This window comes from Abramis brama, assembly GCF_963993115.1.
Source record: "Abramis brama genome assembly, chromosome: 13".
In the NCBI taxonomy this organism is placed as follows: Eukaryota; Metazoa; Chordata; class Actinopteri; order Cypriniformes; family Leuciscidae; genus Abramis; species Abramis brama.
In genome coordinates, this window is record NC_139975.1 from 11,847,419 (window position 1) to 11,872,491 (window position 25,073).

The 25,073-nt window shown below is 36.8% G+C and overlaps 2 protein-coding genes and 1 long non-coding RNA gene across 4 annotated transcripts; 1 reads left to right on the forward strand and 2 right to left on the reverse strand.

The window, feature by feature from the left end:
• Nucleotides 1–996: 996 nt before the first annotated feature.
• On the forward strand, nucleotides 997–8,098 carry grxcr1a (glutaredoxin and cysteine rich domain containing 1 a; the record flags this gene model as incomplete). The annotated part of the gene is made up of 5 exons (XM_084133420.1): nucleotides 997–1,030; nucleotides 3,682–4,209; nucleotides 6,713–6,952; nucleotides 7,039–7,104; nucleotides 7,919–8,098. The coding sequence occupies exons 2-5, from the start codon at nucleotides 3,808–3,810 to the stop codon at nucleotides 8,096–8,098; spliced, it is 888 nt and encodes a 295-aa protein (XP_083989546.1). The 5' UTR covers nucleotides 997–1,030; nucleotides 3,682–3,807.
• Nucleotides 7,567–9,924, reverse strand: LOC311095091. Its single transcript, XR_014608770.1, has 2 exons — nucleotides 9,614–9,924; nucleotides 7,567–8,182 (listed from the first exon to the last, which is right to left on the reverse strand). It is a non-coding gene; the product is annotated as an uncharacterized lncRNA (long non-coding RNA).
• Nucleotides 9,925–10,378: 454 nt separating this feature from the next.
• On the reverse strand, nucleotides 10,379–24,312 carry slc30a9 (solute carrier family 30 member 9). 2 transcript variants are annotated; one of them, XM_084132239.1, is made up of 19 exons: nucleotides 24,173–24,312; nucleotides 23,305–23,453; nucleotides 22,971–23,162; nucleotides 22,538–22,585; nucleotides 22,341–22,440; nucleotides 22,134–22,226; nucleotides 21,498–21,580; nucleotides 21,339–21,397; nucleotides 21,038–21,105; nucleotides 20,116–20,218; nucleotides 19,915–19,970; nucleotides 19,697–19,832; nucleotides 19,291–19,330; nucleotides 19,102–19,173; nucleotides 18,894–19,001; nucleotides 13,885–14,050; nucleotides 13,157–13,286; nucleotides 12,853–12,966; nucleotides 10,379–11,871 (listed from the first exon to the last, which is right to left on the reverse strand). In XM_084132239.1, the coding sequence occupies exons 2-19, from the start codon at nucleotides 23,411–23,413 to the stop codon at nucleotides 11,827–11,829; spliced, it is 1,722 nt and encodes a 573-aa protein (XP_083988365.1). In that variant the 5' UTR covers nucleotides 23,414–23,453; nucleotides 24,173–24,312; the 3' UTR covers nucleotides 10,379–11,826. The 2 variants fall into 2 exon arrangements, with proteins under 2 accessions (XP_083988365.1, XP_083988366.1); XM_084132240.1 differs by having other exon boundaries at nucleotides 23,305–23,450; nucleotides 24,173–24,292.
• Between the last annotated feature and the right edge of the window lie 761 nt (nucleotides 24,313–25,073).

Here is a 25,073-nt window from a genome sequence, read left to right on the forward strand (position 1 = left end):
GAAAAAGTGCAAAGTAGAATTTCCCTGATTTTAACACTACTGAGGCATTTATCATAGATAATAATAAAAAAAACCTAAACATACATTTTTCACCATTATCAAACAATGAAAGACAAACATCATTTAAAAATAAAAAACAAAAAAAACTAATTTTATAATGCTTCCTTTAAAACTACTGTATAGCCTATATACTGTATATATATATATATATATATATATATATATAACATTTTATCCTTTCTCTATTGAAGAATCCCCAAAACAAGATACTTTCCTATACACATGGATTTCTTCAAGAACGTTCTTGTGTCAGTGTCCTGATCTTGAAGCATCAAACTTCATACATCAAACCCAACCGCTAACCATAACCAGCCTGACTGGTTAGCAATGTTAGCCATATCAACAAGGATGTTGATTCAGGAACATTAAGAATAGACATGGGTGAGCCTTGAGCACTGATCACTGACACTGACAATCACAAACTCTGACATGACATCATTTAGTGAGAGATCAGTGAGTGAAAGATGCCTGGGAACAGACAAAACTGACACTGACTTCACAGAGAAAACCCTGAACTGGAGATGAGAGAGGAGCATAATGAGGGCGGATTTAAATGATCATGGGCAGAGCTACTTTAGATGAGCTCTCCAGGTCATGGTTCACCATATAGTCTTGAGGAAATTGAAAAAGCCCATGAATAAAACGTATGCCTCTGTCTGAGTATATTGGCATGTGGTTGGAAACGGATGATATATTGAACTTCAAAGTGAAATGTAGCCCAATATTCATCAGGAACCAGCAAATCACTTCATGAATATACAGGCAGGAACTCACTGGATGATTCTAAATTATGCTGAGACTTTGTTTTAAGCTGTTTGGTTCTTCTCATGCTACCATTTGAAATGCAAAGCACATCTCATCTGACTGTGTTTAACTCAGATAACTCCTTTAGGGAGTGGCTGAGAGACTTCTTGAGAACAGACAGATACAGCATGATAAATGAGAAGGCACAAAGAGGCCCCTGCAAGAGGTTTGTCTGTCATTTGCCATAATGGCTTCTTAAAGCCAACTTCATAAAATAACTTATTTGTAATCTTATATGATGCTTCAGTAAGAATATGACATTTAAAAGGTGTAACTAAAATAATCTGCCTTTAAAATGATCAGATCCATGAAAATGCTTCTTTCCTGTGTTGATGTTTTTTTTGTTGAAACACATTCAACATATTCAGTCTTTGAGCCAATAGTGTTACATTACAGTCACAAACTATGATTTCATATACTTGCTTGTCAGTTGCCTACATTAAAAACACTACCGTTCAAAAGTTTGGGGTCAGTAAGATTTTATTTTTTAAATTAAAATTAAACTTTTATTCAGGAAGAATACATTCATTTCATCAAATGTGACAATAAAGACATCTATAATGTTACAAAAGATTTATGTTTCAAATAAATGCTGTTCTTTTCAACTTTCTATTCATCAAAGAATCCTGAAAAAAAGAATCTTGTTAAAAAAAATATTGTATCAATATTTCACAATATCGCTGTTTTGACTCTACGATTGATCAAATAAATACAACATTGACATAAAAAAAAAAAATCTTACTGGCCCCAAACTTTTGAACGGAAGTGTATATTCTAGCTAGTAAAGTAAAAGTAAGTAATAAGAAAAAAATTATTCACCAAAGTCAATTTAGTAGCCAAATTATATTTGATATTTGAATTCCTAAGCTGCTATGACTTAATACTGTCACAAACTGCTCTGAGACATGAAGGTTGAGGATCCAAATGCAGTTTATTTTGAAAGGGTAATCCAAAAACATAATCCAAAGTACAGACAAGGTCAAACACAGGCAGGCAGTCCATACAAACAAACACAACAAAAAGACGAGACACAGGCAAAAAGGGGAATCCAAGAAACAGGCAAAGATCAAAAACCAAGAACAGAGAGAATGCTTGGGATTGCAGTGTAACACTAAACAAGACTTCGCAGGGAATGACAGAAAGAACCAGGCTTATATAGGGTGAGTAAACAAGATGATGAGACACAGGTGAATGTGATCATGGCTGATTAGGCTTGGTAAAGGATTATGAGGAATGGAGTCTGTGGATGTGTGGTGATTGTCCGGGTTGGAGTGCTCTCTGATAGTAATTCCGGGCACTCTCACTGGTGATCGTTACAAATACGTAATGACATAACAAATTTTTATGTAATTTTTATTCTTATTTTTCTAATTTATTTGTTCTCTAAATATTCCACCTACTTATGCTTTGTGCTATATTAATTTGCCAATAAATTAATGAAAGTATAAATATATTCGGCTGCATGTGGTATTGGGGGAGAAGGATTTTCATTAGAGAGCATTTGATTGGACAAATCTGTATAATACTCTTGAAGGAAAAGTAAAATCTTGTCAGTTTACACAAATATGACTTCAAAAGTAATAGATAAAAACAAGCCACAAATCTTTAACATAAAAAATGATTTAAAAAAACTTTGCTATATTTGAAATTTTTATTTCTTGAAAAATGCTCACTTAAAAAGGCCTTTTCTCTAGTACAGAAAATATATTGCATTTTCATCAACTGTGACACAAGGTGTGAGTCGGCCTAGCGCTCTGGCACACAATGTGGCTCGGCCCACTTGTGCAGTGCTGTAGTAGTCAGTCACACAGCAGCTGCAATGCTTCCTGCAGCCCCCACTGGAGGGCGGATGGGTGCAAAAATGCCAGCCAATGACAGCTGAGCTCCATTTCCCCTCATGCTCAAGCACAGCAGGTGTTTGCATGCAGACCGAGCGCAATCTTCTAAGTGGCATGAAACTGCAGTGCATTAAGAAGCTCAGAGATCCATTGGGAACCACAGTAGATAATTAGATATAAAAAGTCTCTCCATCGTGCTGGCAAGCAATCATAAAAGATTTACCAGAACTTCTAGCTGGTGAAACCTTACAGAGCAAATCAATGTACCTCTCAAATTATATGTATGCATTTGCTGTCTCAACTAACAAACATAATACAATTTTTAAAGAGAATGTTCAACCAAAACTGAGAATTCTGTCATCAAGTCAAACCTGTATGATTCTTTGATTACACTTTAGTTTAGGGTCCAATTTTCACTATTAAGGTGGCTTATCAGTATGCATATTACTAGGATATTGGCTACTTATTAGTACAGCACATACTGTATAATTGACTTAAGCATGACCTTATTCTATATCCTTTAATCCTACCCAATACCTAAATGTAACAACTACCTTACTAACTATTAATAAGCAGTAATTGAGAGTTTATTGAGGCAAAAGTTGTAGTTAATAGTAATTGAATAGTGAGATTAATTGAATAGTGATCTAAAGTGTGACTGATTCTTTCTACTGTAGAACTTTTTTTTGTCCATACAGTGAAAGCCAAAGTTGTTTTGGACTTACCGGTTTAAAACGACATGAGATTTTTTTCTTTACACCTAAAGGTCACAAAGACAGGCATACTTTTGGTCTATGAGTCAAGGCTATTCATTGTCAAAAAGAGACAAATCTATGGCATGATAAATTATTTAAAAAGACTATCAGTTTCTTCATGGTCGGTTTTCTCAGTAACCATGGCAAGGCCACATGCATTATTAACATGTACAGGAACACTGGTGGTGAAGCTGACGGTAACTCACAGATCTGCTTCTTTCCAGGTCTGCTCGCTGTGCCTGGGCTCCAGGGGACATCATGGAGCAATACCGGGGCTAATTATATTCATCCACCCATGAATCCGAGGGAATGAAATGGCTTTTTCTTTTTGGACCATGTAAGTCGACGCAATGGAGGAGGCTTTGTTGACACCGGAGGATGGGAAGAGGCAGAAGAGGGTGAGATTCCGGGTGGCCTCAGGGAACAGCGGGCGGGTTTTGAAAGAGATGTTTAAGGATGAAGGGCCATCGGATTCCCTGGATTCAGACTGCACCAGCTGCTCCGAGGCAGACCGGGCCAGCACTCCGTCCACTAGCGGGGAGGCGAACGGACACTTGTGTGGATTCTTGGGCTCGGAGCTGGATGACAGCGGAAGTGAGCCCGATGACTTGCTGATGTTTGCAGGGGGAAGAGACAAAGTGTTGGGTACCAAACGAGTGAATATCCTCAGTAAAAATGGAACGGTTCGAGGAGTCAAGCACAAAGTCAGTGCTGGCCAAATACGCTTTAATAACTTGGCTAAAAACAATGGGGTAAGTCATAGAGGGTCAGCTTTCTCAAGCATCTCTAAAATCTTTAATCCCTGACTGTGGACGTCAATGCACGTTAAACGGCTAACATTATCAGACTGTTGACGGCTGCTCAAAAGCTTTCAAGAATTGTTTCTTGTGTCCTTAACAGGGTCAGAAACTCTTTCCTCAGCCGCTATTGGTTACTTCTCTCAGGTTTTAGCCAGACAAACAAGCTGTCCCACTGAGCAAGATCACTGTACGATTAAAGATTAATGATGCATTTCTTTAAGTGTTTTGGCTAAGTTAATCATCTTAATGTATTCTCTGGACCTATGCTTTGTTGTTTAGCACTAAAACAGTTGCTGAAAGCATAAGTCATTAAGTCATCTATATCATTTTTAACAGGGGGTAAACATGGATTTTCATAAACTCAATGAAAACTACATATACCCCCAGTTTCACAGACAAGGCATGTGGACTAAAATGCATATTTGAGCTGTTTTAACTGAGAGCAACTTGCACAGATTCATCTTAAAATATGTCAGTGCTATTGTTTTTTCTCAAGATGCACACCAGTGCTGCTTTTTTCTAAGGCAAGTTTATAAAAGCTACTTAAACGTCCTAATTAAAGCATTGGTAAATTTAGTTTCTTTACTTTTAATGAAGAGGATTGCGTGTTCAGCGTCTGCGACTTACTTTCAGTTTTATTTGCGCGGTGGCTTGATGAAGAGATGCTCAGCTGCTCATTTGCGCGCTGTCATACAACACGTCATATAGCCTATAACACGCTTTATTTTTAGCATTGTTGGGAGGAGTAAATTTGTGGTTTCAACAACCAGATGCATGCCATTTAGACTTGTTCAGTTTTGTCTGGAACGCATCTCAGACCACCTCCTGAAGTGAGCGATCGGATTTAAATCCATCTCAAATGTGTTTTGGAGGGCATTTACACCAGGGCCCGTATGTATAAAACTTCACAGAAATGCTCTTAAGAATAGTCTTATAAGTGTCAGAAAATTCTTAGCAAAAATTAGGACTTGTCTAAGACTAGGAAATGTTTTTAAAGCAGCAAAAAGCAACTTTTCAGCAAAGTCTAGACTGATTCTTAAGTGCTGACTGAAGTGGCAGTTAAGTGTTGTCAACCAATGATGTCAACCCAAAATGGCTGCCCTGCCATACAGACAGTATTGGCCAAAAGTGTTGACCAACCTATAGGAAAATGGACATCTTCACCCTTTATCCAAATATTATTAAAAATGTGTTAAAGATTTTGTAAGCATACTGCGTTTTATTTGTGATAATGCAAAGAAACATGCAAAATGCTGTTCATGCTGTTGGTGTGGTTAGTGCCACAATAGTGCTATTTAAACCTCTGGGGCTGTATAAAAAATAGTAAAAATAGTAAAAAAAAAAAAATGTTTTAAGCATGTAAAAATTCTAAGAATATAAATATATTCTAAGAATATAAAGGCTGATTCAGCGGTTGAGAGCGGCCATTTTGGGTTGACGTCATTGTTGTCCTTAGCTTGCAACACTTAAGTGCCACCTCAGTCAGCACATAAGAATCAGTCTTAGACTTTGCTGAAAGTTGCTTTTAGCTTCTTTATAAAGCTACCTACTTTTTACTAACAACTTTTTGACACTGAAGTCAAAGCTTAAGACTATTCTTACGAGCATTGAGAAGTTTTATACATACGGGCCCTGGTCATTTCATGTGTAAACAGGCCCTAAGTGTCCTGTCCAAATGCATTGGAGACACTGCATTTTCTTCTCCTGCAACACTGAATCTTTGTTTACCAAAGCAGCTAAAGCACATCACCACCTTTGTCTGATATAGTAAAATGTGTAAACGATTTATGAGCTGCTATTTGATGTCAGATAAGGATGGTAAAAATCAGAAGTGTGATAATATCTTTCATATGCGCTGTAGATCAAAGTACACTATAAATTGCATCACTGCAGGTTTTATTGGCACTTCATGCTTTAATCTTAACACATGCTTGACTTACAATGCTACTGTATTTGCTCTATGCTTGTAATAGTGTTGTTATTGGAATTTGAGAACTAGTAAAAGCTGCTTGTAAGATCATATCAGCCAAACACAACGTTGCACAAGGCAGTGCAGGTCCATCCTCACTTTAAAATGTGTGAAGGTTGAGTCTATTTTTGTTCTTTGCAAAGAAAAAAACCCCCCAGCTGCACACTTCATGGAAGCTGCTCTTCTAAGAAAGAATGCTGAAGGTCAGTCTCAGGAACAGTGACTCACAAAATCAATAGATGCTGTTCAACTGCTGCCTCATGTTACCTGCAAAAAGCTGCTGAAAATCTTGTACACACAATTACTGTTCAATTGCAGTTAGAACTGCGCTTTAAAGATATTGAACTGATCTATTCTTTTAATTCTGAATGTTTTGTTGCAAATTCCTTTGCTCACTCTTGGAATCAATGAGATGTGATTGATTACTTTGAGAGAGAGAGAGAGACTCTTGTCTAACACCAGACTTCTATGTTTTCTTTCTCTCAGCCAGAACTGACTCTAGAGTTCGGGCGAATTGTAATCTACACCACCAGTTTTCGAGTGGTCAGGACTACATTTGAGCGATGCGAGCTGGTCCGAAAGATCTTTCAGAACCACAGGGTGAAGTTCATAGAGAAGAACATCGCTTTAGACAGTGAATACGGAAAGGAACTGGAGACACGCTGCAAACGAGTGGGTGAACCTCCCTCTCTGCCTGTGGTCTTCATTGATGGACACTACCTAGGGGTCAGTGTTCAAACTATTCATACTGAACATCATTATGCTAATGTATGAACTCTGAATAATGATTTGCATATGTTTTGCACGTCCAGGGTGCAGAGAAAATACTTGCAATGAATGAATTAGGGGAGCTTCAGGATCTCCTCACCAAAATTGAGGTACATATTGATATTTTACACTAAAATATATTTTCTAAAAGGGACTTTCTGCAGAGAAGAACCATTTTGGGTTAACAGTTCTTAAAATAACCATTTCCCCCCTTAAAAATAAAGTTTTTTTATTGGCATCTACGGTTCCATGAAGAACCTTTCCATTCAAAGTTATTTAGATTATTAAAATGTTCCTCACACTAAGAAAACTGTTCACTGAAAAACATTTCAATAATCAGAAGAACACTTTTCCACTCTAAAGAACCTTTTGTGCATTTAAAAGGTTCCATGGATGTTAAAGGTTCAACCATAAATTTCAATAAAGAACCATTTTTTTTAAGTGTAGTATAGACCAATAGCCTATTATTAAATATATATTTTTACATAAGAAAGACATTGGTTCTAATTGCTCAAGTAAAGCCAAATCTGGTTTATTGCCATAGTTTATTCTGTCAAGGAAAACAGAACCACTTATGAGAGGAAAGGTTTATTATTGCTGGTCATATCTCTTGACACATACACTGTAAATATATCAGTGATTAATATTATTTGCATTACATTTTCTACACATGCATACATACATTTAAATACTTTTCTATATGCTATTCTCAAACAAATAGTGTCAATAATTACAAACACTTTTTAATAAAATAAAATAAAACATACAGTGCAGAGTAGCCCAAAATATAATAGATAAATTCAAGCTTGTAGTCGTCTTATTCTATAATATATAAATAAAGCGTCACTCAGATTGTATCATAAAGGGAATCTGCCCACGGGTCCATTGTTTAATTCAAATTCATTTCTCTCTGTCCAATCGTAGAGGGTTCAGCACCCCGACACATGCCAGACGTGTGGGGGATTTGCCTTTGTCCCGTGCCCTATGTGCCATGGCAGCAAAATGTCTGTGTTTCGCAACTGCTTCACCGACTCCTTCAAAGCCCTGAAGTGCACAGCGTGCAATGAGAACGGCCTCCAGCCCTGCTCCAGCTGTTCTCACTGAGGTCCTCTTCAAGTGCCTGCAACCCCTTCCCAACACCATCTCCACTCCCATAAGCCATGTGTAAAACAAGAGATGCAGAAAGAACTGCTATTTGTGAATAAAACATTTTTTTTTTTTAGAAAACTTAATTTGTGTCTACCATATTTGTTATTTGATAATGATTATTTATTACAGCATAGGCTTTTTTTCACATGCCAACAGATGTCTGGCAACATTACTCAATCCAACAGCATGGACCCTGTCTGTCGCTGTAAATAAATATAGCAATTAAGTAAATTAACTACTGGTTCAGAGAGGCATATCATCTTTCTGAGCCATGTGATCCCAGCATGAACCAAAATTCAAAGCATTATCTGGTAAACATCAAAACGAATGATGCTGTTCCCCACTGAGAAAAGATCAGGAGTGACAAAAAAAGACCACGTGATAATAGATATTAGTATACGGTATATTTAATTATTCAAACTTATGCAGGAATCAAATTGCAAGACATTGAAACAGGATGACCTAATGTCTGTATACGAATATCGCTTTTCAGTTCAATTACAGGGCTGATTAAACAAAGCTTCAAATCTATTAATAATTAAAAGAAGTGTAAATCTCAATGATACAAAATAAACACCAATAAATATACTCGAGGTTGGCAGAAATCCTTCATAAACAGCCGGGCTGACGTGGAAGTGTGTCTCTGTGCTTTCATAGCCCTGTACAATGCTGCTTGATTCTGGGTCTACAAGGCAGCATTGTAAAGAGGCTCAAAGCTCAGAGTAAACCATCTGTGCGTGATGTCTACTGAGGGTACAATAAAACCACTGGCTGTCTCTCAAAATATAGCGAGCAAGAGCAGCATTTTTGGACACCATTGTATGAGCATCATAAGATGGCTCATAATGTGGGTATGATGCCCCTAATGCTGTCTAGGTAGACAGCTCGTTAGGTATTCCAGACACAGCCAGTGTCACATTAAGGTTAGCCGAATGACAATAATGAAAGGTAAAATAACAGATAAATATAGCGTGATGTTTTCATTCATTACTACCTACTGAATTAATAAAGGAGGAGGACCTGGCCATCAAGACAAGACCGATAGCGCCCCCTATTGTTATGTTTGCTACGACAAACATCAATAACAATAGAAAAATTCACACGAATATCAAATATCGACAGTCGATAAACAATTCAAAAGCTGCAAGCGTGCGGAAACGGGATATATAACAGTTAAACTCAAACAATGAAAGAATACTGAAACAATATTCAGGTATTTTAAATAACATATAGCCTACCTGATATATACTGTGAGCAAAACAAAAATATATCGTGTGTCTGTCTATTTCATAAATATAAAGCTAATTAAACATTGGGCGCCATGTACAAAATCGGCACATTTCCAAAGAACCTCCGCAGAATCAGTGATTTATTATGTGAGATATATAAGCATGTCAACGACAATGTAAATTTTTTTCCTACGATTTGTCGAATAAACACCAATCTGATCAAAAGAAAAAAACACTATACCTTCACAGACGTGATTTTACCCTCATCCGATCCGATGTTCAGCCGCGGTGTCTCTACCTTTCTTCATGATCACCATCACAGATGCGCCACACGTTTCTCATGTCCCTCTATGGCTGTGTCTCACTGCCTTGTTTGCTTCCTATATAGAAAGCAGTTTTGGAACCTGAGGGCGCAATCGAGTCAAATGCTCACAATGCTCTCACAGATGTTGTCTAGGTAGGCTGCTCACTAAAATGTGACACACAGCCTATGTACAACGTCTCTGCTGCTTAGATGCATCCTGTACACCGCAAACTGAAATCACGGTTGCCATTGACCATGGCATCCTATATGATGCTACATTTGAGGTGTGCAAATCAATACGGTTCCCTTATTTTCAGAAACGCCTTTGTAATTGAAGGTTACAGTGCCAATGATATTTTAATAAAAACACAATCAACATACAAGACAGGAATTTTGATAAGTCTGCTGGCCAATGACATTGTGTTTTTGAAGAGAAATGTTAAATCACAGCCTACATAAAGAAAGGATTTTGAATCTATATTAAAATATATATTCTTTTTTAAAATGTAATTAAATCTGCGAAGGAAAATCTAAAACAAACATTTATTTGAAACAGAAATCTTTTTAAACATTATGCATGTAATGTCCTTTTGATCAATTCACTGCATCCTTTCTGAACAAAAAAGTATTAATTCCTTTCATAAAAAGAAACAACTGGTGCACAATAGAGCATATTCATAAAAAAGGACAACTACTCAGTGATTTAATAAATTAACTGCAATTTATTAACCAATTTTCTTCAGTAGCTCCAAACAGCTCAAAGATCAAATCAAATAGCACAGTCAAATAAACATATTTAAAATATATATAGTCTTATAGCCTTTTCCCAAAGCAAATGTCAACTTTCTAACCTTGAAGGTGTTCATCCAACCTGCATTAGATATAGAAATGTGTCTGACTGTTCCCTAAGGGGAGCTGAGAAAGTTTCAAAGCTCTGATCACATTACAATGTTTAAAAACCTTATTCAGGTTAGACTTCAGCACAAGAGAGCACATAACTACCACACAATGTATTGTTTGCATGTGTAATGAGGGTATTTCAATGGGCTGAATGCTTCTTTTTCAGATATTAAAACAAGTATTGTATTTCACAGTCAAGAATTATTTAGAATGGGGAAAAAATATGGCCCATAGTGTTCACAAACTAGGTGACAAATCAACAATGCACACCCAGAATGTATTTTAGTGACTTTAGAAACATGTATCGGTCTTTGGGGATCTTCTACAATGACTTTCTTCATTCATTCACACAGAATTACAGCGTAAACACTGTCCCAAAAGCAGCATAAGGACATTAGTGCTGTTAGCATAGGAAGGATGTGAAGATCAGAGCAGTCTTCATCAGAGATGCTTGAGGTGGGTGATAGATCCCAATTTGATTATATAGTTCTGTCATTACTCATAAATATGGATACAATATATCAATATAGTTTAGAATACACATTTTGTTTTTAAATCTGTTATAAGTACAATTTAAATCTTTTTTAAATAAGTGGAAATTACAAAAGAATCTTAAGTTTTTTAAACCGTTTAAACAATTTAAACCCCAGTAGATTACAATTACTGTTTATCCTTTTTGTAACTTACTCACAAACATTCAACAAATTAGCTCTTTTCATTCAGTGATAATGGCATTGCTTGAACAAGCCATCATCTCTGGGAATCCAGAAAGCAATAGAGTAACAGAATAGCAGAATAGACAATTTACCCTTTATGTGAACTATTTCTAGAGATAACCTTTTCACCAATAGTTTGGTGTTATGCGAGAACTCTAATGAAATATGAGTGTTTATGCTGCTTTGCTTGCAAAGTGTAAAATGAAATAAGACAGTGGTCCTTTTATAATTCATGGACATGATTTTAAGGTTCTGGTGGTACGAACTACCATCTAGACCTGTAATCCAATGACTATTAAACAATCTTTATTGGCCACGTCTCCATCCAGTTGGAGTTCTCTTTGTATTGGCTAAGGGGTTGCTATTTTAACAAGCTACTGAAACCATGTACAGGTCGTACATGTACAGTGCTTTGGTGATGTGGGATCGGTGTAACATAAGACCTCAGCTGCTTTTTGGAGAGAACGGGACGGGAGGTTGCTTGAGATTAGATTAGTTCTCCTTCCACTTCATCCTGATCCCCATATCATGACATTATAAAATCTCCAGATCCACATGCCGCACCTCAGGATTACGTTGCTGTCGAAGATACAGAGCAGGAGTCAGTCGAGGAAAAATAAAGACAAAAAAGTAATAACTTGTTCTAAAAGACATTCGATCCATCACATACACTACTGTCCAAAAGTTTGGGGTCAGTCATTTTTTTGTGTGAAAGAAATGAATACTTTTGTTCAGCAAGGATCCATTAAATTGATCAAAAGTGACAGTAAAGACATTTACATTGTTACAAAAATGCTCCATTTCAAATAAATGTTGTTCTTTTGAACTTTTCTATTCATCAAAGAATCCTGAAAAAAATATGAGTTCAGATGCAAAAGCCTCTAAGTGCCATCTGAAATTTTCTTCTAGAATGATCATTTTTATAAAGCTTGTATATTTAAGTTCAGTAATTTCACTTAAATGACAATTAATAGGTTATTTACATTGCCATTTAAGTGAAATTGTTGAACTTAAATATACGAGCTTGATAAAAATGATCATTCTAGAAGAAATTTTCAGATGGCACTTAGAGGCTTTTGTATCTGAACTCTTCATATATATCATGGTTTCCACAAAAATATTAAGCTGTTGTGCAATGATAGTGTATGGTTTAGAAATACATCTCCTCTTTGCTAATTCTAACAATATCAGAACAAATTATAAACGCATTCAAAAGCAAAAAGAAAGATCACAAATTCCACATACATTCATTGTCTGCCAAGACATCATCAATGTAAAAAAGCAATTGTAGTGACGCTTTCTGTGAAACATCAAATCAGATTTTTCTATTCCAAAATTAAACACTGGAGAGTGAAACTTTGATTTATTTGAACAGCCGTGGCTAACAGCTGAAGTGGTTTGCTTTAAGTGTTGCTGGAACTATGATGCACCATGAGTGTGGCGTCTGCTGAATTTATTCTACATCAGGCATGTCTGATGAGAGTCATGGTGGTCACTATTCCTGAAAGAGAGTCAGGATGGAGATACAGAGAGATTTTGAGCAATAGTATCATCAGATACCTTCAGTTCTTTCTCCAGACGGTCCACCTCTGCTCCTAAGGTGTCAATAATGTTCTCCCCGTGCTTCAGCATAAAGTTCTCCAGCTCCTCTGGGGTCTTCACCAGCTGAATTTCCTGCAGGCCAAACACACACATTTATAAGCACACATGATTGTACAACTGATGTGCAAAAATAGATTCTTAAGCAACTGTTAAAACTGCTATAACTGTAGCTTCTACGCAACCATAGATAGACCTCAAACAAACACTACAGTCATGTCAGATGATCTGCATCAGATCAGAAGCCTTGTGTCTCAGCACGTACGTTCAGGATCTGTTCAATGTCTTGCTTCTCCAGGTATGAGCGTGTCACCACCCGCCCATCAAAGTCCACCTCCGCCTTGAAGCGCACTTTGCTCAGCCCCATATCTGTGGCTTTGACATCATGAATTGCCCTGGAGACAAAATTACCTGCAGTGAGGACATCAAATCTGATCTCATCAAAGCAAGAACGTACACTGATGTAAATCTGCCCAAGCAAGCTTATATTTGAGAATGTCATGCTTGTCTGAATTTGAAAAGCATTTGAAGCAGGTTGCTTCTGCATTAAAGTCCTTTTTTAATGGAATAATGCAGTTCATCATAAATGATTTATTTGTGCACATCATTACTTTTTTTTCCAATTCATGTTGTAATCTTTAATCAAAATAACTTCTCCCACATGCAGCGACATCTCTTTTCTTCTGACGACGTGTTTCCTGACACAAAAGCAGGACAACCAGTCACTCACATGAGATGACTTCAATAGCAAACCACAACCGTCCAATCAATTCCCGATGGACAAAATCAAGTCCCGGCTTAATTTTTTCTTGTCCGAAAAGCCGTTTCATGCCGATAAAGTCAAGCGAACGAAAGACTATTGCAGCTTCCATTTCATGCCGAATTGAAAGTACTGTTATGATCTGTAAGATGGCAGCTTGTTTGCTGATTAAGCTCTTCTCCTGCAGACTGCAGGTACACATAGAGGACACGTGCAGTGGACAGAGGACTGACCTGACAACAGGGTCGTTTTCCAATAACTCTGTGAGCTTCTGCACATGCTCAGCCTTGATGGAGCGGCCCAGCAGAGCCTCTGTGTTAGTGTAAATGAGGAACGCAGACACTGTTCCTAACAGGGTGCCCACACCCAGAGAACCAAGACTGTCATAGTAGGGGCTACCTATGTAGAGGGAGAAAGAGAGAGAGGATCAATGCAGAAGAAATGCAGGTAATAATGAAACAATGGCAAATATGGACATGAGCTCAAGTCATGTCCTATCCATCAGAAAATAGAATGTGAGACTAGTATTAGTAAAACCCAAAGGTGCTGATGACATACTGTCAAAGTAATATAGCATCTACTATGAATAAGATATATTACCCACAGACCATTGCATTATGGAAAAGTTGGAATTTGTTTAGACATTTTTAAACTGTGTATAAGCTGCAATGGCAACAGCAGATTTTTACAGTTATGAACTATAATGAATCTTGAGGTAATACACTTGGCTAGATGCTACCATTGACACATTAAAGGGGTGGTATAATGCCCTTTTCACAAGATGTAAAATAAATCTCTGATGTCCCCAGAGTGTGTATGTGAAGTTTTAGCTCAAAATACCCCACAGATATTATTATATACAGGGATTAAAGTGAAAAAAATTCTTCTGACTGAAATTTTTTTTTTTAGGCCAAGTCATATTCCTTTAACTTTTTACATAGTCGAGACCAATAGCGTTTTAAGGGGAGATGTTTTAAACCGCTTTAATATTGCCAGTAGGCGTATTTTAAAAGCTATTTTAATCTATGAAAACCAGGCAGGGAGAATGTAGGCTACTGTAGAGCACGAAAGGCCGCATTGTGACTAGCTTCTGATTGATGGTGACCTAGCACTTTTTTACCATTATTTCCATATTGAAGTTTCCTGTGACATACTGTGCAAAGACACATACCTGGCTGTTAGATTTTTTTAGTCCACGAACTAAAAGGCTTGCCATTCTCCCCCCATTTCGCTAAGCCTTCCCCTTTACTTAAACTTTCGTTAAGTAAAGGGGAAAATATATATTATATATAGGCAAATTATAACACGTTTACACAAAATTTGTTAACACACACAAGTACTTTTCCCCTTTACTTAACATAAATTGTAAGAATATGACTAATAGTAAAGACTAGTACTAATAAATAAACATTAGGCCTATGCTAAAGCTATTAAATAGCAGTCCCAAACTAGTTTTTGTTAATACAATGTTGGTATGAGCCACTACAGTCATTTAAAAATATAAAAAATAATACAAAGAAAAATAGTGGCAGTTACGACAGTTACGATGGTGTATACACAATATTAACAATAACTGTTAATGAAACATGGAAACTGCTCCTCCTGGTGAATAGAATGAAAATCATCCCTGCATTGCTTTTATTTCGGGTAATTTACAACGTAACGGCGTTGCATGCTCGTAGTTTCTTTTGCACTAGCTTGATCAGTGAGGCGATACAGCGCGCGCCGCTGCATTAGCGCGTGCCGCTGCATTAGCGCGTGCAATTGAGTGTGCGCTACGAGAACAGTATAATGGCTGACAGGACAAGAAAGTCTGTTTTTCTGAGGTGAAAAACTTTATTTCAGCGTACACTTATGTCACTGCCTGGTAGTTCCTATTGTGCTGGGTTTTCTGAAGTAGTCATGATTCGCCTCTCATAACATAACATGCTCTAATAAACATGCACGCAGAGTGGAATAGGAGGAGCGGGGGCGCGGGGAGCAAAGATCACAGCGCAAATTTGAACTATATCGATATATGTGATATGGTCTAATTCCATATCGCATTTTAAAAATGTATCGATATATTTTTTATATCGATATATCGCCCAGCCCCTACCTGCATTATAAGTGTGTCCATGGTAACTGAAATATAGTTCTCTACCTCAGCGCTCAACTGTAGCCTGACATGCACTTTCCGTGAGCAGTAATTGAAAACCCGGAGTGGACCATCAGCGAAGTGATTACAGAATGCTTAGAGTGGAGAGAGGAACGTGCTTTTGCTCCACTCCAGGCTTTGATCACATCCCCCTCAGCAGGGTGAATACACCTCGTCTTTCCTTAATTTAAGACCTATTCAAACTAAAATTAAGACATTTATTACACTATTTGAGAAATGAAAGCCTATTTACGGCCTTAAAATTATGAAAAGTGAATTTAAGACATTAAGGACAGACTGGAACCATATTGACGGAAATCCGTCATAGACTTGCTGTTATTAATGGAAATCCGTCGTAGCGACGGAGCACTTTAATCCCTGTATATAGCATGTTAAAATTGTCACTTTTTGAGGATTAGCAAAAACGCACCGTTTTGTGTCTGTGTCTGGTCCTTTTAAATGCAAATGAGCTGCTGCTCCCGGCACAGAGGGCGGAGCTTCAAGAGCTTGTGTGTTAGCAGCTCCGATTACCTCACGCAGACACACACTAAAATGTCTTTTATGTTTAAACCGGAGTCAGACAAAGATGGAGAGACTCAAGAAGAAGTGACAACACATAGAATGCAACAGGACGTCTCTGAATGGTTAGTTAATGAATTTATGTTGCTGATGTGGAGTTAACTATCTTCCATTAGCATATTCTGTCATGATAATCTATAAATCACTCATATAGGAACTGTTGTCAGATGCACACAGAGTGACTTCCTATTGCATGTGAAAAGACGGATGCTACAGTTTGAGCTGACTCACAAATGTGCTCGACTACAACAAAACTTCCTCTTCTCAACATGGACTGCATGTTCCCGGGGGCGGGGTTTATGTAAATTTTAGGGTTATTGATGTCACTAACCCGGGAGGAATGTCATGTAGTCCCTACCAGCCGTTTGTTGTAGTCCTTAAAAAACGATTTCTGTAAAAGCAAATATCTCCTTTTGCTTTGAACTTTGAGCGTTGTAACTTTGCAGATGTTGTTTATGCTCAAACAGCAACATTACACACTAACTAAAGTTAGAAAAGTGAAATCATAATCAACCACCCCTTTAACTGTCATCCTATCGTACGACTTTCTCAAAATTATGAATCATCAACAGCAAAGCAATTTTTTTTTTTTATTTCAAATAAATGCTGTTCTTTTGTACTTTCTATTCATCAAAGAATTCTGGGGGAAAAAGTATCATGGTTTCCACAAAAAAAAAAAATCTGTACACTGGTTTAATGTTCAAATGTTTTTTGAGCATCTTGGCTGTAAAAAATTCAGCATTGCATCACAGGAATAAATTACATTTATGATATTTCTCAATTTAACAGCATTTAATGTATTTTTGATCAAATAAATATTGATTCGGCATTCATAAGACTTATAAAAATTATAAATATTTTTTTTTTTAAAAAGTAAACGATCTCAAACCTTTGAACTATAGTAAATGTGAAATGGGATGCAATAGTCTTTAAAGGGGACATATCATGCCAAATGCACTTTTTAGCCCTTAAATGCATTTTGTTGTATATTTGGAGTGTTTAGAAGTACAGAAAATATGAAATTATTCTCTTCAGGTGCTTCGTTGATATCTTTATATTCTGTTTTGGTCATATTTTTTAACCTGCTCCGATTTTTCTGTTATCTATGACGTTTTTTGAACTATTACGTCACAGTATTTGCAGCGGAACGGCCAAATAAGGACATTGACTTCCGGCCCAACACTTCGAGCAATTCGCCATTTTTATTTCTCGCTGCAATTTTGTAGTCCAAGCTAAAGGATGCAGAAGTTACGAGAGGGTACGTTAAAATGTTCGGTTGTTGGATGTAGTAACCCACACGCTTCATTACACCGTTTAATGTAGATGAACGGCCGCGCTTGTTACAGGACGCATGTTTAACTGAAAGAACGAGCAGAGAGAGAGACCCGGTCGCGCGCGCGCGCTCACTCTCTCTCTCTTCAGAGCCAGGCGAAAGTGTAAACAAGACATCACCGTCTCCAAACTAGACGCTGTCTTGCTCTCTCTCCCTCGCACATATTAATCAAAATAAATCGACACGGTGGTAAAAGGTCGGAAGACCAAAGTTTCATGTGTAAATACAGTAACACACCATTGCGATACATCCATATGAAGACGTTGTTCTGCAGGTTCGTCGTCTTCATTTTCATCTCGCTGCGACTCTGGCTCGAACATGTAAGGCTGGCTGGACAAGTCTTCCGTTGTTGACATTTTGTTAATAACGTGTGAATAAAAAGTTTCTGTGCCGCTAGATAATCGTATCTCTGCTATCAAACTACAAAAATGGCCGAACGGGGTGGAGTTGAACCGAGTGTGGGCGGGGTATGAAGTGTCTCAATTGTATTTAAAGAGACCGCACCAAAACGAGTTGCTCTCAGACGCACATCAGAAAAGGGGTAGAAAAGGGGCCTGTGGAGCTATAATAATGAGGAATTCAGACCCAAGCATTGCAGTTCCGCTTTATATAGACTACAAATGTATGATTTATATGTAAAAAGGAACAATTTAAAAGCATGATATGTCTCCTTTAACAGCACAATAGAGACCTCTAGTGGTAGAAACAAAAGTGCTAGTTTTCTTTTTAAGCTCTGCTATGTAAAATAACACTTCTGTTAGTTTCATGGTTGATTAAACTTCAATAACATCCTGTAGTAAAGAACCAGATAATAAAATGAGCTGAAACTGCCATCAGGGCTGTTCTCAAGCATGAAAGGAGGTTTACTGAATAGAGTATTTTCCAGATCTTTACACACATTTCCCACAAAGCCATGAAACCACAGGGCAAGAGGAACTAGCTTGTGGGCAGCCGTAGATGTTGACTTTGTGAGAGCACAGTAGTGCGTTTAGAGAGGTGGATTTACAAAGCTTAAAAAGAACATCAACTGCTCTTACAAGGTTACAATCCCATACGCTTATTAAACTTGACCCTGTGGTCGAGACCATAAAAAAGGAAAGAATGACAGTTAGCGTGAAACAGGGAGGTCTGGTACGATGACGCTTCCTTTCCTGAATTCAAAAGTCACGTATTATTCTTGAGTTTATTTTTACCTGTAAGAGACGTGAGTCCCATACATCCAGCTGCCAGCGTCACTCCGAGCACAGCGGCAGCGTCCTCCAACAGGACCACGTTAGTGCTGGGGTCTCGACTTTGCATCACTGTTGTCCACAAACAAACAAAAACTATCAAAACTGTGTCAAAGCTATAATAGTCAATTAATATCCAAGGCTAACGGAAGAGTTAACTAAAGGTACATACCGTACTCATAAAAGGACAAGCTTTGTTTACGTGCGCTCTTCTTGATCTCATTAATGGCCACTAATAGTGTAGCTTTATGGGACATCAGCAGATAGACGATATTAGTGATATCAATATTATTATGTAATATTAGCAGATATCAAACCTGCTAATGCTAATGAAAATATGCAAGAAGAAACCAAATCTCACCTCCTTCAGACACCAGAGATCCTGCTAAAATACAGTATGCCTACAAAAGAAAAGAAAAAATATTAATATATATACCCTACTGTTCAAGAGTTTGAGGTCAATAAGATTTTTTAAATTTCATTTCAATTCAGCAAGGACATTAAATTGATCAAAAGTAACAGTAAATACATTTATAATGTTACAAAAGATTTCTATTTTAAATAAATGCTGTTCTTTTTTACTTGCCTTTCATCAAAGAAACCTAAAATTACTGTTTCAGGGTTTCCACAAAAATAATAGAGATAGTATATTAAAAATAGATACAAAGATATTTCCAAATAATAAAAAAAGTAAAAATATATTGCTGATTTTACTGTTTTTGATCAAATAAATGCACATCTACAAGTTCTAACCGATCACTACCAACCCAGAGAAGTGATTCTATTGGCTGAGGGTGCAGGAGTCCCATAATGCCGTGATACCAGGACAAGCCAGCACCCATCATGAAGATGCCCACTCCGCTGATGAGAGAGGCGATGTACCGCATGTTGGAGAAGCCGTACCTTTATTAAGAAAGGACAGTAGGCTTAGACAGTGGATATGGAGGTCAACATGGAGGGATCAGACTGCATAAGTTGTACATACGGATGGATGGCATCTGGGTTCCGGACAGATTGACTGATGCCTATTGCAAGGAGAGCCTGTGAGAGATTTAATAGTTTAAAACATTAATTAAAAGAAGGAACATGTATATATGTTGCTAATTTATTTTTAAATCATACATAATCCTTTGTAGCAATGTCACGGAGGTCAAAGGTGATAAGACACACATGAATTCCACCTCACCTGATTGCAGGTATCAGCCAGTGAGTGGATGGCTTCTGAAAACATACTGGCAGATCCTGTATAAACCCATGCCAACAGCTTGAAGAAAAAATTCAGCCCATTTCTGCAGATTACAACAGTGAAATTAGACATTTAGATCTCCACTTGATGCATGCATTCAAAAGTTTATTCATGCATTAAACTGATCAAAAGTGACAGACTTTTACATTGTCACAAAAATGTTCTAATTCAAATAAACACTGATCTTTCAAACTTTCTATTCATCAAAGAATCGATAATAATAATAAATGATTCTTGAGCAGCAAATCAGCATATTATAATGATTTCTGAAGCATCATGTGACACTGAAGACTGGAGTAATGATGTTGAAAGTTCTGTTATATCATCAAAGGAATAAATTACAACAAAAAATCATATTATATATTATATTATATAAATATATTAAAAGTCAAAAACAGTTCTGGACAATATTACTATTTTTTCTGTATTTTTGATCAAATAAATGATTGCCACTGTCACATCACCTTTCCTTTTAGTGACACTTTTTAATAATTTTGGGGAACTGACGATTCAGGTAGTGAATTTTGGGATTGAGGATTCAATTGAGGTAGTGTACACACAAATTAATTGTATTACAAAGTTCACAGAAAACACTAAAATGGCTTAATGTAACTGATTCCACAAGCAACAGATAATTTGACTTCTTGTATAATGAACTAGACACAGATCTGGTTGTCTGAAAGACTACACAGAGTGTGTTAAACCTCATGTGAGAGCACATGCCCTATAACTCAATATTCTTAATCTAATAGATATTGAGCATTGGATTGGCTCCTCCTTTATGCATACAACTCGTTCATTTTCTGTTTCTAGACTGAATGGCCCTGATATTGATGGCGGTGTAACACAAACTTAAGCTTACATGCATATAGCCACCATCACCACTTTTCCCGGCCCTTCTAGAAATGTTGCTCTCTTCCTAGACCGAGGCTATAGGAGACACACACAATATCAAAAACATAGTTATCTGAAAGCACAATGTACACACATCATATTCACTGCTTTGAGATTAAATAAGAGCAGCATGACATGACAAATATGAAAAAGCACCAAGAAAGGGACAGAAGATTACGAATATCACGAATCATGAGGACTGGTTACACTCAGGAAATGGTAACAAAACACAACATTTTTAAGTTTGACAGGTTTGACCTTGTTCTTACCTTTGTGTTTCCCCAGAAGTCTTTGTATTCCTTCAACAGCTGCTGATTTCTAAATGTGCCTTGAATGAGGAAGATAAATACAAATGGTTATTAACTCAGCAGACGACATGAAAACAGCAGAATGCAAATCATTTAGTGAGAGATGAGAGAATGACATACTTTCTTGGTACTCCTTTTCCACTTCTTTCCTGAGATTCCTCTCTCGAGTGAGTGCCTCTTGACTTCCCCATACATCCAGCGCTCTAAATAAGAAAACCAAAAATATGCGTATTGATCTCTCTACATATGATTTTTAGATACTTGCACCTGATGCCCAATAGAATATAAATTACCAGTAAAAATGTTTGGGGTCAGTACGACTTTTTACAGTTTTTAAAGCTCATTAAGGCTGCGATTATTTGATCAAAATACAGTAAAAACAGTAATATTGTGAAATCTTATTACAATTTAAAATAAATGTTTTCTATTTTATTATATATTAAAATATAATAACTGAAATTTTATCAACTGAATTTTCAGCATCATTACGGCTGTCTTCAGTGTCACATGATCCTTCAGAAATCATGCTAATATGCTAATTCAGTGCTCAAGAAACATTTCTTATTAGCATCAACAATGAAAAACAGTTGTGTTGCTGAATATTTTTGTAAAAAAACGTAAAATGTATTTTTCAAAAGTACAGCATTTATTTGAAATAGAATACCATAGTCTTTGCGGAATAAAAGTATTAATTACTTCAAAAAAATCTTACTGACCCCAAACTTTTGAATGGTAGTGTAAGATAGTTGTACAAACTTTGCCTCCACATCTGATCGCAGGAAGACGGTGAAGGCTTCGGTGTCATCATGGGGACTACGTCGGCGGATTTTCCTAAGCTGCTCAAGGTCACTTTGAACACACACACACACACACACACACACACACAAAAGCACAGAATCACATGTAAACATGGTGGAAGGGGAGCAAACTGCAAACTACAAAAGTTCCACTTGATAAAGGTACCTGGGTTTGAGGCAGAACTCGTTCATAGCTCTAACCGCGGTGATGAAATTATTCTGGGTGTATTTGATGCCATATTCCCTTTTTTTCAGGACAGCCCGTACTGAAAACACAAGAAACATACAGTGATAGTTAAAATAAATAGAATAATGATATACATTCTGATTGGATTTTCTGTGAATAAAACAAGACTGAACTACCTTTCACTTGAATGCTCTCCGCTTTTGTCAGACCTTGAAGTTTGGAATCTCAAATGCAAAAAAGAAAAACAAATGAATAAAAACAGTTATGATAAATCATAATTACCACACATTATATACCCTTACCAGAGCTAACTTTACCACCTAAAAATAAAATAAAAAAAAAATAAAAAAAAATAATAATATATATATATATATATATATATATATATATATATATATATATATATATGCGTGTGTGTGTGTGAATAAAAAAAGATAATGAACATTTATTTTACAAAATATTTATTTACATGTACTCAAAGTGCACTAAAACCTAAGAAAACAAATGTTTATAGAAATGTTCTAGAAATATAAATTAGCTCATTTTAGACAGCATTCAAATGCCTGTGAACAAATATTAGACAATGTGGCATCATTATGAGTTCATTACCAGCTATTTTTGCAGAGGGCTGTGCAGCTTGTGCTTTCTCAGTGGGTTTTGGCTCTACAGGGCCTGCTGGAGATCCGTCTTTACCACTGCTTGATGTGGAACAGTTCTGGACCTGTGTCCATGTTAAGGAAGTGACTCTGGAATCGGGGAAGCTAAACCAGAGTTTGTGCACCCCTCCTCCACTTTGCCAACCTATTGAGAATCACATTTGTGTAATCAGAATAATATCTGACTCTAGTCTAGGATTATTGCATCCAATTGAAACCAATGTTGAATGAGAAAATATGAAACACAGAATGAAAAAAATACATGCAAGTCACAACACCTTACTTACCAAAACATGGCTTAGCTATTTTGAAGGGTCTCTGAGACAGAGGGGCTCGTTGTTGCAGGTAGACCCGGCAGAGGACTTTCCATGGTCTATGGGCCAGGCAGGGGAACATCCTCTCTGTGGCAAGTCCAGAAGACACACACTGAATCCTGCTGGACATTTACATTATTTTATGTTAGTAAATTAATGTCCCTGAATGCATGTACAACAATGAAGCATATCAGTGGTAAAAAAAAGAGTGTGCACTGGTCTAAAAACATTAGATTAAGCCAATTAGAGCAACATGATCATGTGTACAACCACATGACATTTGTCAGATCTCTATGCACAAAATGCAACACATTACACTGGATATTAAAATAACTTGCTGAAATAAATGTTGTCCACAATCATAGTGACATCTATCTATCTATGTATCTTTAAACACTAAATCAGCTAAATGTGACAGAGGGATCCAAGAGAATCGCTCTGAACAGTTACATAAATAACGTTACCTTTTCAATTCAGTAAAAGTCAAAGTTAGGACGATATTTAAATCCAGTTCCGACAGTATAAACACTTAAATGCTCTATTAGAAGAGCATAAGCTTAGAATTAACCCCCAAAGATATCAGTAACGTTACCCGGCTAGATATCCCGTCCCTGAGTCAAGCAGCAGATGTCCAAACGTGCGACTACTTTAATTTCTATCAGATTAAGTGAAGACTGCCGCTCAGTAAACAACACACACTGCTAACTGAATCTGACTGCAGCCGGTGTTTTTCAGTTAGCCTAGCCTGACAGCTACAGCTTAGCAAGATGCTACAGTTGTATTTACATCCATATTAAACACAGAAGCGGAAATAAATAACACTCCGTTAGGCATGCTTTACCTTTATGAAGCTCAGTCCATTATTTATTTGAGGTGTTCGGTTAACTCAACACAGTGCATAACGAAAAGCAACACCACAACACTGAAAGCAGTGAAGACGGAGACCTCGCGAGATCCTGAGTGATTGAACGAGAGAGCGTTATTTCCAGTGTCTGCAGTCTAGCAGAACGGTCTACTAGTGGAGGAGCTCCTCACTGGAGCACGGCTGTCAAGAAATTCAAAACTATATATCTTTATGGTTACAAATTGGTCACGTTCTATTAAAATGTTAAGCAGCACAACTGTTTCCAACATTAATAATTACTGAGTATCATATCATATAAGAATGATTTCTGAATGATCATGTGACACTGAAGACTGGAGTAATGGCTGATGAAAATTCAGCTTCGCATCACAAAAAATAAATTATATTTTAAAGTATATTAAAATAGAAGAACATTATTTTTAAAATATTTTACAAGTTTTTTTTTCTGTATTTTTTATCAAATAAATGCTGATTTGATGAGCTTATAAGACTTCTTTTAAAATTTTAAAATAGTAAATGGTTTCCAAACTTTTGACCGGTATTTATATACAGTATATATATAGTTTGGGATCGGTAGAATTTTTATTTTTAATGTTTTTAAAAGAAGTCTCTTATGCTCACGTGAAAATTAAGTTGACAATTGACTTGACAATTCCACATAAATATTTTTTTTTTCAATTACGCATGAAGGCACATTTATTTACTTAGTAATTTAAGGTAACAGGTTTTCTCACTTTTTTTTAAAGTTAAGTCAACTGATCACTTTTTACAGTGTATTTAAGTATGTATGTATGTATATATATATATATCTCCTAGATATACAGTAGCCTGGAAATCCAGACCTAAATCTGAAAGATTAATGGTCTGGCATCGACTA

Excerpts from the sequence above, each read along its gene's own strand:
- slc30a9 (XM_084132239.1), bottom strand. The coding sequence starts at position 23,413 with ATGTTCCCCTGCCTGGCCCATAGACCATGGAAAGTCCTCTGCCGGGTC. Across the intron at positions 21,581-22,133 it reads CGATCAGATGTGGAGGCAAA|AGCGCTGGATGTATGGGGAA; the intron begins GTTTGTACAACT and ends TTTCTTATTTAG. Across the intron at positions 12,967-13,156 it reads ACATTGAACAGATCCTGAAC|GAAATTCAGCTGGTGAAGAC; the intron begins GTACGTGCTGAG and ends TTTGGCCTGCAG.